Source organism: Equus caballus, chromosome 5 (assembly GCF_041296265.1).
Source record: "Equus caballus isolate H_3958 breed thoroughbred chromosome 5, TB-T2T, whole genome shotgun sequence".
Taxonomy (NCBI): Eukaryota; Metazoa; Chordata; class Mammalia; order Perissodactyla; family Equidae; genus Equus; species Equus caballus.
The window spans coordinates 43,679,899-43,694,277 of record NC_091688.1 but is presented as its reverse complement, the minus strand read 5'-3'; the positions used below and the strand labels follow the sequence as shown (position 1 = coordinate 43,694,277).

The 14,379-nt window shown below is 45.4% G+C and overlaps 1 protein-coding gene across 1 annotated transcript; it reads right to left on the bottom strand.

The window, feature by feature from the left end:
- Positions 1-12,918: 12,918 nt before the first annotated feature.
- Positions 12,919-13,444, bottom strand: LOC102148609 (late cornified envelope protein 3B). Its single transcript, XM_005610121.4, has one exon. The coding sequence runs from the start codon at positions 13,314-13,316 to the stop codon at positions 13,053-13,055; it is 264 nt and encodes an 87-aa protein (XP_005610178.1). The 5' UTR covers positions 13,317-13,444; the 3' UTR covers positions 12,919-13,052.
- Positions 13,445-14,379: the final 935 nt, after the last annotated feature.

The window sequence follows — 14,379 nt, the reverse complement described above, 5'->3', positions numbered from 1 at the left end:
TAATCGCTTTTAGACACAAAATTCTTTATAAGAACATGCTCTTCAAACTTTCTCACTTTAAAACATAGGAACTCCATGATTTATTTTGAGATGCCTGTGGGAGAATGAATTGCACTGGGTTACATGGAATGGTGGCTTGGGATGGAGGAAGGGGGAAAGGGTTAGAGATGGCATTGACTGTCTTCTCTGATATTCTTCTGTCCCCAGAAGGAGTCTCTTGCTGAGGGGATGTATGTAGGCTTGGCTCCAGGACTCTGCTAGGGTGTCCATTTTCCTCACATTGTTGAGGACCCCACCAACTGATGATTCTTTGGAAGGAATTACTCATAAAATGTGAAATGGATACTTTCTCATACCAGACTGCATGGTAAAGCTGAAAAGGGACACAAAGTGTTGAAAACCTCATATTTCTCCAGTTTTGCAGGTGATGAAGGCTAAGAGAATGCTAGATGGGAATGGGGCCATTCTAATGAGGGCGTGCTGCTGGGGAACTCTGGACCTTCTAAAGGGTACACCCTGGTCCCTGGTCTATGACTCTGGATGGAGACATCAAGTTCTGTCTTTCTTCTCATAGGTTCAGTATTTACCTGGAGCCCCCTGCCCTTCCTGACTGCCACCACCAGCCCCCTAAGAAAGTCCTTCTCCTTTAAGTTATTCATTTCTACATGCCCTCACTTAAACTTTTTTTGAACATCGTCAATATTTCCCATCTAAAAACTACCAGAAATACAGTAGAACAAAGTGGAACAAAGTTGTGTTGATTGGCTTATTGCAATGAAGGAGACAGTACACCATCGGGAAACATTGAGAGGTACTTATTGCAGGATTTGGGCTTATGTTATGTAATTTTGGGGAGAGCTCAAGAAAGTGAACCTTTTCTCTGGATTGGATGCTGTCAGAAAAGGGCATTTCCATGATAGGATGTCTGAAGACAGTCGGCTCTCCGTACCCACAGGTTCCACATCCAAGGACTCAACCAACTGTGGATGGAAAGACCTGCAGTGGTTATGTCTGTACTGAACATATACAGACTGCTTTGTCTTGTTTTTATTCCCTACACAATGTAGTATAACAACTATTCACTTAGTATTTATATTGTATCAGGTATGATAAGAAATCTAAAGATGATTTAAAGTATAAGGGAGGATGTATGTAGGTTATATGCAAGTACTATTCCATTTTATACAAAGGAATTGAACATCCATGGATTTGGGCATCCCCAGGGGGTCCTGGGACCAATCCCACAGACACCAGGGGATGACTGTAGTTTTTAACTTGACAGCAGGGGCAATGGAGCAAAGCTGTAATTGGTAAAGAAGCAGCAATCCCTCTTGTTAGCTGAGAAAAGGTGATGTTTGGTCATCTTTGTGGTTTGGACACTGGTCTTGTTTTGTTGGCGCTCAGAATGGTCTTGTTTTTGTCTTGCTCCCTCGTAGTCACACAGTTAGCTTGTCTGATGTTGGATTTCTGTGAATTTGTTTATAGTAACCAGAGAACACATGGCTGAGCTGTTAGAACCAGGCCAGCTGGTAGCCAGAAATCTGGGACTGTTCTTTCTTTTCTCAGCAACAGTTGTGGGCCAGGCTCCACGGCCAGCATTGGGAGTAGAACAATGAAAAGGAGAGGCGCAGTATCTTTCTTCAGGGAGTATGCAGTCTAGTAGATCGAACAAACAGAAAGAATTAATTACTCCAGTGACAAATGGTCCGCATACAGAGTTCAAGTGCCATGGCCCATGTAGAAAATAAGATGTTGAGGTTTAGACTTTGCTCTAAAAATGAATACTTATTTCTGTATTTCTGGGTTATCAGAAACAAAACCTGTCCTTATGACAGCAGCAAGCATGGAAGCCATTTATCTCCCCATGGGTTGCAACCCTGAGTCATTGGCGGTGGTGGGGTTGGGGGTGGAAGGTAAGGGAATGGGGTGGGAGGGTAGAGGAGAGACAAGGGAGCAATAATTGAAAAAGTAACACAAGTCACATACTCTGGGCACGTTTCAAAGAATCAAAACACCCTCGTCAATGACTGTCAATGGGCAGTTTTCCCTGTCCTTCTTGAAACACTAGTCTCTCAGGCTTTGCCCTAGTCCCATCTGTGACTGCCTGTCTTGGAAGGCTCCACACAAAACCTGGAGATGGAGATTATTAATCTCACTTCCGCTTTGGTGAGTTGCTCCTCTCCCTCACCCCTCCTTTTCCTCATGAGATCAGGTGCTCCTCAGGTCCCTCTTGCAGAGCAGCCATCTAGTGGTGACAGAGAATCGCCATAAGGTCATGGCCTGGTCACCTCCCTCAGAGCATGAGGGCAACTCCCTGAGAGTCACCAGTTTCAGGAGTCCCATCCCAAGAAGCCTTGACTTCCTGTGGTACTGAGACATCAAGGAAATGCAGACACTGGTCTGGCTGGATGAATCTTGGGAGAACTTCATGACTTAGTCATTACAGTTGGTACAAGAACGGGCAGTGCAGGATCTCAGGTTTATCTCCTTGGAGTGGATTTTGGACATTCCATATCAACAGTCCAAGATGAATCAGCAAACACAAAATCCTTCTCCCTCTGCATACAACTCACAGTTCCTTCCCGGTTCTGTCTCCTCTTACTCCCATAACAATTGTATTCCATGGCAAGCAGCAGAGTTGTTCTTAGGGAAAATGGGAAGGGGTAGCCAGAAAGCGCCATATACCTTCAATGCCAATCTGAAGAGATGTATCCTTAAGGCTCATATGTAGATCCCGATTTCCCCTTCACAGCTGAAGCTATGGCGGCTCCCAGAGCTGAAGTTTAGCAGGAAGGGACTGCACGTGGGCACCTGGCAGGATATTTGAGTAGGACCTTTGGGGGGACACTTGGGAGTGGCTTGATACTACTCCTAGTTTTGCTTCCAGGACATCTTGGGAGAAGTATAGTGACTCTAGAGGAAATAAAAAGGCAAATAATTACATGTTATTGCATCAACTTAAAAAATGACTCTTTCTGTACTTATTTTAGAGCTTGGGGCTCTAAACCCACAACTTAGGGAAAATCCCTGAGCAAAGAGGAGTAGGGAAATAGAAAGTAACTTGAGTTGAAGGATTCCGATTTCAGTGAGGACTGAACAAATCTTAGAGCTCTTTTCCCATTTTGGTTTGCAGGCAAGAAATGGGTGGTGGGATTGGGAGGCAGTGAGGGTGGCCAGTCTTATTTTGGGGGCAGCTTCTTACACTCCCCAACCCCAGGCCCTTTGCATCTCCTTGACAGATGTCAAGAGTTTTGAGGAGAGAAGGAATCCAAGAACCTCCAAAACTGCTCAAACATCTGTGCCTCAGTCTTCCTGTAGGTCTGCCCTTCTTGATTTTCATCAATTTATTCATAAAAATCATTCATTCTTTCAAGCCACTTATATTCAGATAGTACATGCTGTGCTGGGCAAAGGAGACTCAGGAATGAAGAAGATGCTATCCCCCTCCTTAGACTGACAGTGTAGTGAGGCCAAGAGGCAAGTAGTGAAATAAGCATGAGCCAACTGAGGATGTTGTAATACATGTGTGTGGGGAGTCTTGGGCCTGAGGTCAGAGTTTTTGGGCGTCAGTCTCCTGTTGCTCTGCGGTGACTCTGAGTGAATGATGCATCCAGATGTTGTCATCTGCTATCATTTGGGATGGTTGGTGAGATGAACAGAGAGGTGGAACCTGTAATCTGTCTAGGCACAGTAAACCCAGGCAAAGCAGCTAAGAAGAGCTTGCAGAATCCAAGAGACATCCAAGCATCTACGAGGAGGAAGAGATAATGCTGGCACGTGGGAGGGAGAGTGGGGCTGAGGGAACATTGGTGGCTTCTAAGTCCTTGGGGGCAGAATAACATGCTCATTAAGAGCATCTACTTTGGCAACAGAAACTGCCAGACTTGAGTCTCTCCTTTCTTCTCTTACTAGCTGTGTTAAGGTAGAGATGTCTGAGGAAAGAAAAAACTATTTGTAGAGAGGCATGATGAACCAGAGCTGTCACAAGTAAAACTAGAGATGGGGATAAGAAATCTACAGAGGCTGTGGTGACGTGCCTGACAAATTAGCAAACATTTAAGGGCCATTGTGTCAGTATCTTAGTGACTGTGGTATTGATTCTAAGAGAGCCAGGAGTAGTAACTCAGAGAAGAGGGTGATTCAAATTGGCTGGGATGGCTAAGAGAGATTGGACCAAAGATGAACGATAATTGGTTGTGTGAAGATAATTAGGCTGATAATGGTAATAATTGTACGCAGCTGATGTAAAGTGGACCAAGCTTGTGGAAAGTGCAGTTACGTCAACTGTGTAGTATTTTCTCATTGCATCTATTATGATATATCTCCTCCTTAATTATGATATGTCGAAAGTCCCTAAGAACGGGACAAATCATTTACATTTGAAATATACCTTAAAATGACAGATTTCGACAAAACATTATTATTGTGTTAAGTGCATCTGATTATCCTGATACAGGAAAGACTGTAAGTGTGGCCATCCTTTTTTAGTGCTCTCATATATTGTAGTCAAGTAGAAAACAGAAGTGCTTTCCAGAAACTTGTGCAAATGTGCTTTTTTTTTTTTTTTTACTGAGACTTAGGGATAGAATAAGGAAGCCCGGGAAGGGGACAAGAAGAGGTCAATTTTCAAACGAACATTTCACCGTGGGTACCAGCAATTTCTCCCCTTGCCTTACTTAGCTCTCACCTTTGGTGGGAAAGCAAACAGACATTAGATGTTCTTTTTGTCACCACCAAACCAACAGCATCCGGTTCTCAAAATTTTGCTCATGAAGAGTGTTTTCACTAGGTTTAGCAACTTTTCACTAGTATCTATCCAATGCCTAAGGAGGAGAGGTCAAGCGGGTATAGATCCACTTTTGTCTAAATCTGGTGCCTTGCAAGGAAATCAGAAGACACTTCCAATGGACAAACTGGAATGTAAACTCCCTGAGAGCAGGAGTTGTGTCTGTCTTGTTCCTCACTGATTCAAGCACGTAGACCAATGCCACATAAATACTTGCTGAACGAATGAATGATTGAACAAATGGGTTTTGGGTTTGGCCTGGGAAGTCCCCAGGTGAAGACTGAAGAATTTGTCTTCCTACGACTACTGAGAATTCACTTGTGAGGTCAGCTTTCAGTGGTGGAATCATAACTGACATAACTTCTGGCTTACCCCGATTGTCTTGGTGTCTTAAATACAAACTTTATTGGTTGATTCTGGTCCCATTTCCATACACCTCTGAGTAGATTAACCACAAGCAGGAATTCTGGTGGCACTTAACTGGCACTGCTGAGTCTCTAGCCTTGTTCTAGAGATCCCTGGTAGAGGACACTCACAGCCATCGGGGCTCTGGTGCTGGTGTCAGTGGAAGAGATGGTGCTGTGGTGGCTCAGGCAGCAGCTGTGAAAGCTGTGGTCACAGCGGCCCCAGAACTACTGCAGCCCCCAGAGCTGGGTCCATAGTAGGGAGAGACTGGAGGAGGACCTGGGGCTGGGCAGTGGGGTGGGCACACTGGAGGGCATTTGAAGGCTAGCACTCCTGCTGGTTTTGCTAACGGTGTATCTCAGCAGGAGTTAGTGACCCTAGAGAGAATAAAATAAGCATGGTATTGCAAAGGCCTCTGGCCACCGTCTCTTCTCTGATGGATTTTATAGACCCTGGACTCTACTTTCGAACTAAGAAATGTGGAAAGAAAACAAATAAATTCAGAGTTAATTTAGCATAGGAAGATGCTTTCCTCTTTGGCCTCTTGCTAGAACAGAACACTGACTCTTTTCTGATTGGACCCCCACAGCATCTTGTCTCCATGTAATGATGGAGGAGAATAAAAACTTTGGGGTAAAGCTTCCTCGAGGATGTCTGGTGGGATAAGTGCATCTTTCAGAACATGTTTAGGAAAAGGATGAGGGTGTACTGAGGACCTATGGCTTTTGCAAGTCACCGAATCCCTGAAACATCTCATAAAGATGCTCATTAAGCCCATACTCTTCCTGCTACCTCATTCTGGATCCTCTGCTTCCCTCTCTTCTTGAGGAGGCCTGGGTTTGTCTTCCCGACACTGCTAGCTCAGGTCCTGCCCTCGCTGGGCATTCAGCTATGTCATGGATGCCAGAGAAAGCTGGTTCTGAGTCGGCTGTGGACTGAGGAGCCCAGGACAGAAGCTCCTGCGTTTGTGATGCATAGCATGAGTGTGTTGCTGGAGGAGGGTGACTGCACAAAGCACTCCCAGCCCAGCTCCAGGCGCAAGGCAATATGTTTGATAAAAGGGAATCATGAAACCCTGGTACTTGCTCAAATACCTGCCACACAGGCCTACATATGTTCCTAATAGAGGTCGTGTCCTATGTTCATGCTTTGCAGTAGAATGTAGAGTTGAATATGACAGTAGCCTGACCTGTCTAATTGGACAAACAGACAAGTCAATAAGGAGTCTGCTCCCATGCGGTAAGTGCTGTAATGTAAGTGACTAACCACAAAGTCAGTATTTCTTTAGGTGTTCTCTTTTTTCCTGTATATTCTCTATGAAAATTGGGATCTGGGTAAATCAGCTCTTGCTCTTGGGCGTGGTGACTGAGCTGAGAACATTGGATATTCAGAGTGAGCTGTGTGTGGGAAATGGAGAAAAAGGTGAAGCTAGAGGAGGAGGGGTCCCTAAGAGAAACTCGCTGGAACCTGGGAAACAACAGGGGATCCCTGGGCAGGAGAGGAGTGGAGTCAAATCAGTGCTTGAGAGCAAGTATAGAGAAGGAAACAACAACTGGAGTGACAGGAATCACAATTAGCATATTATAAAAGGCATGGTATTTCTATCAAGATCCCAGGGAATGTGTGTTCTTCATTCAAAGATCATAAAAATACAGAGTCAAGAGTTGTTCATTTACTTGAACTAGTTAAAGAATGTCTGCAAATGTGAATAACTGACAGGTTTGATGGAGATGATTTTGTTGAACGTGTTTCTGCTTATGAAGTCTGTGGTAGTGTTGGGTGCATCTCCTCTAACGGAGCTGGCCTCATTATATCTACGTTATGTATATGATAAATTGATGCAAACTGAGTGCTATTTCCCCTGTGAATTTCATTTTAATTTTAGAGATGAATTTCTCATTCAATTAATCTCTAGTATTAAAATAAATATATTTTGCTATTTTTTTAATGATTGGCACCTGAGCTAACATCTTGTTGCCAATCTTTTTTTTTTTTGCCTTCTACTCCCCAAACCCCTCAGTATATAGTTGTATATTCTAGTTGTAGGACCTCTGGTTCTGCTATGCGGGACGCCATCTCAGCATGCCCTGACGAGCGGTGCCGTGTCCGCGCCTAGGATCTGAACCGGTGAAACCCTGGGCCCCAGAAGCAGAGCCCGTGAACTTAACCACTCGGCCATGGGGTGACCCCTGCTATATGTTTTTCAAGATAAATCATAGTTAGGATTATAACCAAACTTTACCCATATTTAAATTAAATTATAATTTTAAATAAAAATTAACTTATGCTCATTGCAAAATTAAATTACTTTCACTACGATTTTCATCTTCCCATTCTACCCAAAACTTGCGTAGCACTGCTATGACTTATTTCAAGTTGCCTGTGGGAGTGTAATTGCACTGGGCTACAGGAAGGAAGGCTGGCTCTGAGTGTGGATGGTGAAGAGGAAGAGTGGAGGCGTTTACATCCTCACCAGCCTTTTCCTGCCTCCAGCATGTGGTCCCCGTCCTCTGCTGGGAGGTATTTTCAGAATCACCCCCAGAACTCTGATTGAGTGGTCACTGAGCTCATATTGTTGAGGTTTCTTTCAGTAGATCCTGGACTGGAAAGAGACACTTCAGAAAGATGGAATGAGCACTTTCTCATGGTAGCTGCATGGGGGGACTGAAAATAGCTGCAGAGTGACCACTTTTGCTTCTTAGGCGTGAAATCTCTAGTTACTGGGAGATGACAGTTGGAAAGTAAGTTCTAAAGTTTCTAAACATCCCAGAACTGTCAGTGTGGAGTGAAAATGCAGTGAAATGCAGTGGATGTCTGTGGGCCTGTCCACAGACCCATCCTGGACGGCCTGGCTTTTTCAATCCTGGATATGGATATGGAATCTGCTTGAGATAGCGGTAAGAGAGATTTAACACAGCACAGAAAGCGATGACTGAACAAAAAGAAAACTGTTTCTTCTTGTAACTCACTGAATTTAGATTGTTCCATGAAGCAATTAGAAGGCCTTCTGAAGGTCTATGTTCCAAGGGTTTCTCTGGGTTTTGTCTCCCTTTCCACTAGCAGCCAATCAGTAATGAAATTCCGAGGCCTGGGCCATGTTTCCCTAACTATGTTTAGGAGGACTGTCCTTCTTGGTGTTATTAACCGTAATTCCAAGAAATCAGCATTTCATGGTTAAGGAGTCTATGAAATGCTGCATAAGATATCAACCCTGAAAAGCTTTATATCCTCAGATCTCACCTCACCTCCAGGCCCTCAGTTCCTATGGGTCACCTGTGGGTGGTCAGTAATCCATGTCCTCTCTTCTTTGGCATTGCTCCAGGCTCCAACATTACCTACAGGTCAATGTGGGCCTGGAAGTGCTGAGGAATGGGTGGAATCCCTGAAAAGCAAGGGTGGGGGTTTCAGGTGCAAAGGACAGGCAGAGGGCAGGTGGGTGGCATTGAAAGGAAGAGTCATTAATTCACAAAGTCATACACTTTTACCTTACAGTATCCAGGAAGGGGGAGCTAAGCAGTTATAGAGAGAGGGGTATGGGTTTTCAAAATCAGAGAGGATGAGACTCCTGGAACAGCTTAGAACCTTCTATAGGAACTTCTTAGATCAAGTCCCATGAGGTGGAAAAGAGACAATTAGGGGGTTAGAGAGTGTGAGCATCAATGTGTTACTCACCTGTCATCCACAGAATTACCCGAAATCTCTCTGCCTCAACTCCTACCTTCATTTCTCAACTCCGGTTCCTCCAAGCAGCATATTTTCCTACAATCTCTTACACATTCTGACTGCAGGGAGGAAGGTGGGCACACGAAAGTCCTGGAGGACTTATGCCTGCACTCTGAGCAGGAAGGACAACTTAATGACTGATCCTGGGTTCTCGGGGTCCTCCTGGCACCCTGGCAGAGACACAGGCATCACAGGGAGGTGTGGAGCTCTCCACACCACTCACCATGGGCTTCCATGTCATGGTGGTTGGGAGGGAAGGGGGAGAGGGAGCAGGAGCTTTTCTGATGGCAGGGAGCCCCCAAACTGTCCAAACACCCATCCTTTAAACTTTCTGTGAGCCTGTCATTTCTTACCTTTCTTTCACTCTATATTCTCCCCCCTCCCGCCCTCCTTCCCTCTGTTCCTTCCTTCTGTACTTTCTTTCTCTCTCCTTCCCTCCCTTCCTTCTTTACCATATTTTGAGCTGATTCAGCTTCTTGTAATCTCCATCCCTAGGTCCTTGGTATCTTCCTGGGCAGGTGGAAAGACTTTTCCTGTGGGGAAAGTCACAAGGCTCTTCGAATACCTGTGCCTCAGCTTTCCCATAGTCATTTTAAGTTTTTCATTCTTTCACTCATCCATCCATCCATTTTCTCAAGTATTCAAACAGGGTGTGTTGCACCAACACGGTGGCACATCATGCATTCTGCTGTACACAGGCAATTCAGAAATGAATAAGATTTGGTCCCCATTCTTGAGTAGCTCACGGTATAATGGGGCAGACAGATAAGTAATAAAATAATCTTGATCCAATGTGGTCAGTGCCATAACACGCATGTGTGGGAAGTCCTCAGGGCCCAGGTCAGAGTCTTTGGAGCTCAGTTCCCTTTTGCCTACAGTGACTCTGAGGGAGAGGTTGGCTAGATGTCATCACCTGCTATCACTTGGGGCTGATAGATGGGATGAGGTCTCTGGCTTGTGAGAACGGTACTTGGACAAGTGGCAAGAGCAGAGGTATAGATCCTTGGTCTGTCTATGGGCAGCCAGCCTAAATGGTCATACCAAGAGGAGCTCAGAACCCGGGGGGTCCTTCCCAGGAGGAAGAAATAATGCTGGTGCTGAGGGGGAATGGACCTGAGGGGGCACTGGAGGGATCTGAGACAGAACAGGGGGCAGAATAATGGGCTTCTTAAGCTTTCATTTGGAGTCAGACATTCCTAAACTTGAATTCCTGCTTCTCCAGTTAACAGATGATGTCTGGGGAAAGAAAAAGCCATAAAGTAATGGAGGTACAATGGACCAAGCATGCGGGGAGTAAAATCAGAGATAAAGACAAGAAATCTATAGAATCTGCTGTGGCATGGTTTGTAAATTAAGATACATCTGAGGGCCATTGTGTCAGTATCTTAATGGCTGTGATGTTTATTCCAAGAGCTCCAGGAATAGTTTGGGGAGGGAGTGATTCAAACTGACTGGGGTGGCTAAGGGAAATTAGCTGAGCTATGAATCATACTTAATGGGCGCAGTGATGATGAGGGTGATAATGGTGAGGCTTGTGAACACCTGAGTATCAGTGGTTGACCAAGGATTTGGGAAATTACAATTGTGTACACTGTGTAGTATTTTTCTATCACCTTTTATTACAACATTAGAGATGCATTGCTCTCTGAAACATTACATTTAAGAATGGCACAAATCTTTTAAATCACAAACATTAATTACAATGATGGGCAAAGCATTATTGTTTTTTATAAACATTGATGAAGATTATGTGTCTGGTTATCCTTTCACAGGAAGGCCTATAGGTGTAGCCATCCCCTTGTAGGTGATCAAATAAGTGACATTCATGGGAAGAAAGAGCACCCCTGGGAGATGTGGTTTCCCTGGGCTCTGGAGTGAGGAGGGAGACTGGGTGGGGCGTGAGGACAGAGGTTTGTGTGTGCACTAACATTGTCCCATTAGTGTTAACAATTTGTCCCTTCTCCTTTCTTGGCTGCTGTCTTTTGATGTGGAAGCTAACACTCAATGTCCTTTTTTGTCACCTCCAAGACACTATCTCAAAGCCTCAGTGTTTTGCCCAAGCTAGGTGTCTTCTCTGGGTTTATTGAACTGACACAATGTCCTCACCCCCAGGGGAGGGGAGGCCAACTGAAGAGAGAGCTACTGTGTTTCACTGTCTGAATTTCATGTAAAATTGGGGGCTGTCGCCTATAGACCCATGTGAACGTAAGATCTCGAGAGGAGAAATTTATCCCTCTGATTCCCTGCTGTATCCTTAGTGTCTAGAACTGAGCACATAATAGATGCTCAATGAAAATGTGTTGAGTGAATAAATGGGTCCAAGGCAAGGACTTGATGTTACCCTGATGAGATTTGGGGAATCTATTTTTCTTCACTACTGGGATCTCCCCTTTTGGGCTCCACTTTTAAGATGTTCTTTTATTACTTCTAGCTTCCCAAGAGCTCTTTGGTGTCCTAACCAGGAGCTTTCTCAGTTGACACTGCTCCTTTTTCTCTTCACTCAGATTCGATTCAACCACAGTCATAACTCTGTCGGTTATTCAAAGTGGCAGTTTAGGGGATTTCTGAGCCTCCAAGTCTTTTTCTAAAGGCCCTGTCAGATGGCATGTTCTAACTCTCCAGATTTGTCCATCCTGTGGAATACCATGTCAGGTCTGCACAGAATTGTTGGGTCTCTGTGTCGACAGTCCTCACACCTTGCATTCAAGGTTTGGCAGGCCCTATGAGGCGAGGCAAAGCTCTTCCCTAGGAGCCAGGCCTGTCATCCTCTTCACTGGGACTCATGTTGTTTTTGACCCTGGCTGAGGGATCTCTGGTGATTTCAGATCACACTTAGACTAACAGCTAGAGCTGTGACTCCTACTTCAAGGAATTGTTTCTTGTTTTTTTGGATATGGTTGGTGTACGTCTGGTATTAAACTCCTCTCAAGGTCTTTTTGATCTCAAAATTTTAATAATTAATTTCCAGGTTTGATAAATCGTTTTTTTAACTTAGTGAACTTATAAGATTATCCACAGTTATTTCCCTCCTGCTTGCTCTGCTCAGTCCCTAACATCAATGTCACTTACTGTTTGCAATTTGACTCTAGCTTGAGCTCTCTGACATTTCTCTGGCTTTCTGGCAATGTGAGACGTTACTCTCGGCTCACGTGTAGGAACATTATTTCAACCTCAGGAGCATCTAAGTTTCACAATTTAGGTCCAAACATGGACTTTTATTGAAGTTCATGGTAAAGTTCACAATTTAATAAATGTTTGCTCCTTAGATAACATCCACTTATGATTCCAGCAACACTTCTCATTTTCTCTTTCCTAAAATTATCATTTCCCGCACTCCACTCATCTCCTCAACTAAATTCCAACCCATGTTGTTCCCCCTGGACCTTATTAATTTAAATACTTCTCTCGCCTTTCATCTCTCTCCCTGCGTTTTCTCAGAGTCCACTGAGTCAACCTGCCTTCCTCAGGTTCACATCTCCTTCCTCCATCTTTCGCCTTCTCCTTCCTCTGCCTGTTTTCTTTCTTTGCCTCACGATTCTCTGTTTCTTCATTAGACACAGAAATAGCTTATCAAAATAAAATAAAAGTATCACATCACACACTGGCAGTTCCCAGGTTGTATCAACACCCACTCAGGTTTCACAGAGAAAGTCACTGAGAGTGGCAGGGCTTCAAACCCATACAACTCTCACACTTCTCTCAGTCGCCATTCCAACTAAAAACTCCACAGCCCTTCTATGTGTGCAGGGGAAACTGATCTGCTGTTTTTTCCTGGTCCAGATCTAAAGTTCTTCCCCTAGAGCTGGATTTGTTGATCAAGGAACTGAGGGGAGGGATAGAGTGAAGTGACACGTCGGCTGCCCATGGTAATGAGGAAGAGAAGCTTTATTTTTCACAGTCAAGCACAGGCCCTGCCAATCATTGCACATGCAGGGGGTGGGGGAACTGTGAGATCCTGGACATAGGACAGAAAGAGCCTTCCGGAGAGAGCTCCAAGTCCTCCATGGAACATCCCCAGCTCAGGCTGGGAAAGGGAGGATGTTGTATCTGGGAAAGGATGTGTCAGGCTGGGCTTTTCCTTGACCCTTTGGATTCTTGTTTCCTCTAGAGTTGCTCATCTCAGCATCGGCAGCTCAGGTCAGCAGCAGCCCCCAGAGCCCTGGCCACAGCTGGAGTCCCCGGACTGCTGACCACTGCCACGGTCACAGGAGTTGGAGCTCCGGCGCCGGCATCGGTGGGACCTGCGGCGCCCATGGTGGCTCAGGCAGCAGCTGCCCTCGGAGCTTGGAGCACAGCCCGAGGAGGCTGGAGGTGAACACTGTGCGGGGCTCTTTGGGGGGCACTTGGGCGAGGGGCACTTGGGAGGGGGCTGGCACTGCTGCTGGTGCTGCTGGGAGGACATCTCGGCGGGAGGTGAGTGAGCCTGGACAAAGCAGAAGCCCCTGTCAGTTGAGAGTCCACAGTTCAATATCTCCTCACTCTTGGTTTCCTGGACCCCTCGCTTCTAAGACCAGCTTCTCCCTGAGCCAAGGCTGCAGGAGGGGTGGGAAACTGATGTGGAGTTAGTTTGATCATGCAAGATGGCTCCACCTTTGCTCTCCACCCAGCACCCAGTGCTGCCAATCTAAGTGGGCATCTAGGGTTTTGTATCTTAAAGGAAACACATAGGGGATGCACCTGTTTGGGGAAAGTTTTCTGAAGGATGGATGAAATGTGTGTTCACACAAATAGAAAGAACAGGGGAAGGAATCTTGACTTCCTGTGGCCATGTATGTCCCAGAATTTCTGTCACATCCCATAAGGGCTCCGTCCTGGCCCTCACTTCTCCCCTTACTACCCTCTCTGTGGCCCCTTTTCTGGGATTTCATTCCAGACTCCTCTGTTCCCCTCTCTTCAGCTGTGACCTTAGTGATCCTTTCCAGCATCTCAGCTAGAGTCCCTTCCCCTCCCAGACACTTACCAGATACGAGGAGGCAGAAGACTGTTCCTGAGGAGCCCAGGACAGGAGTCCTTTTATCTTGTGTTGAGTTTGTGATGTATGGCCTGAGCATGCTGCTGCTTTCACAGCCTGAAGGAGGGTGACAGCCTGACACACCCCCAGGACTGACTTTCCATTCGTCGTCTTCCTGTGAACTTACCAAGATGTCTGACAAGTGGGAACCAGGAAGTTTTGATGACTGACTACCTTCATCTCACTCAGGCCTACTGGGGGTTGCCATTCACCTTCCTTGCATCATTCATTCAGCTCACAATCTTTAACACACGTACCGCCCAAGGGCCTTGTTGGGAACTAGGCATACATGGATGAAGATGTCATTTTTCTGTTCTTGGGTACCTCACAACCTGTCAGGAAGGAGAGAGAGAAATACTAATGCACACACATTTGTAAATATACAATTAAATATCAAGTGCTAAAGGTTATAATACAACTGTGCATAACATCTTCAGACTTGAGGTCATGGTCT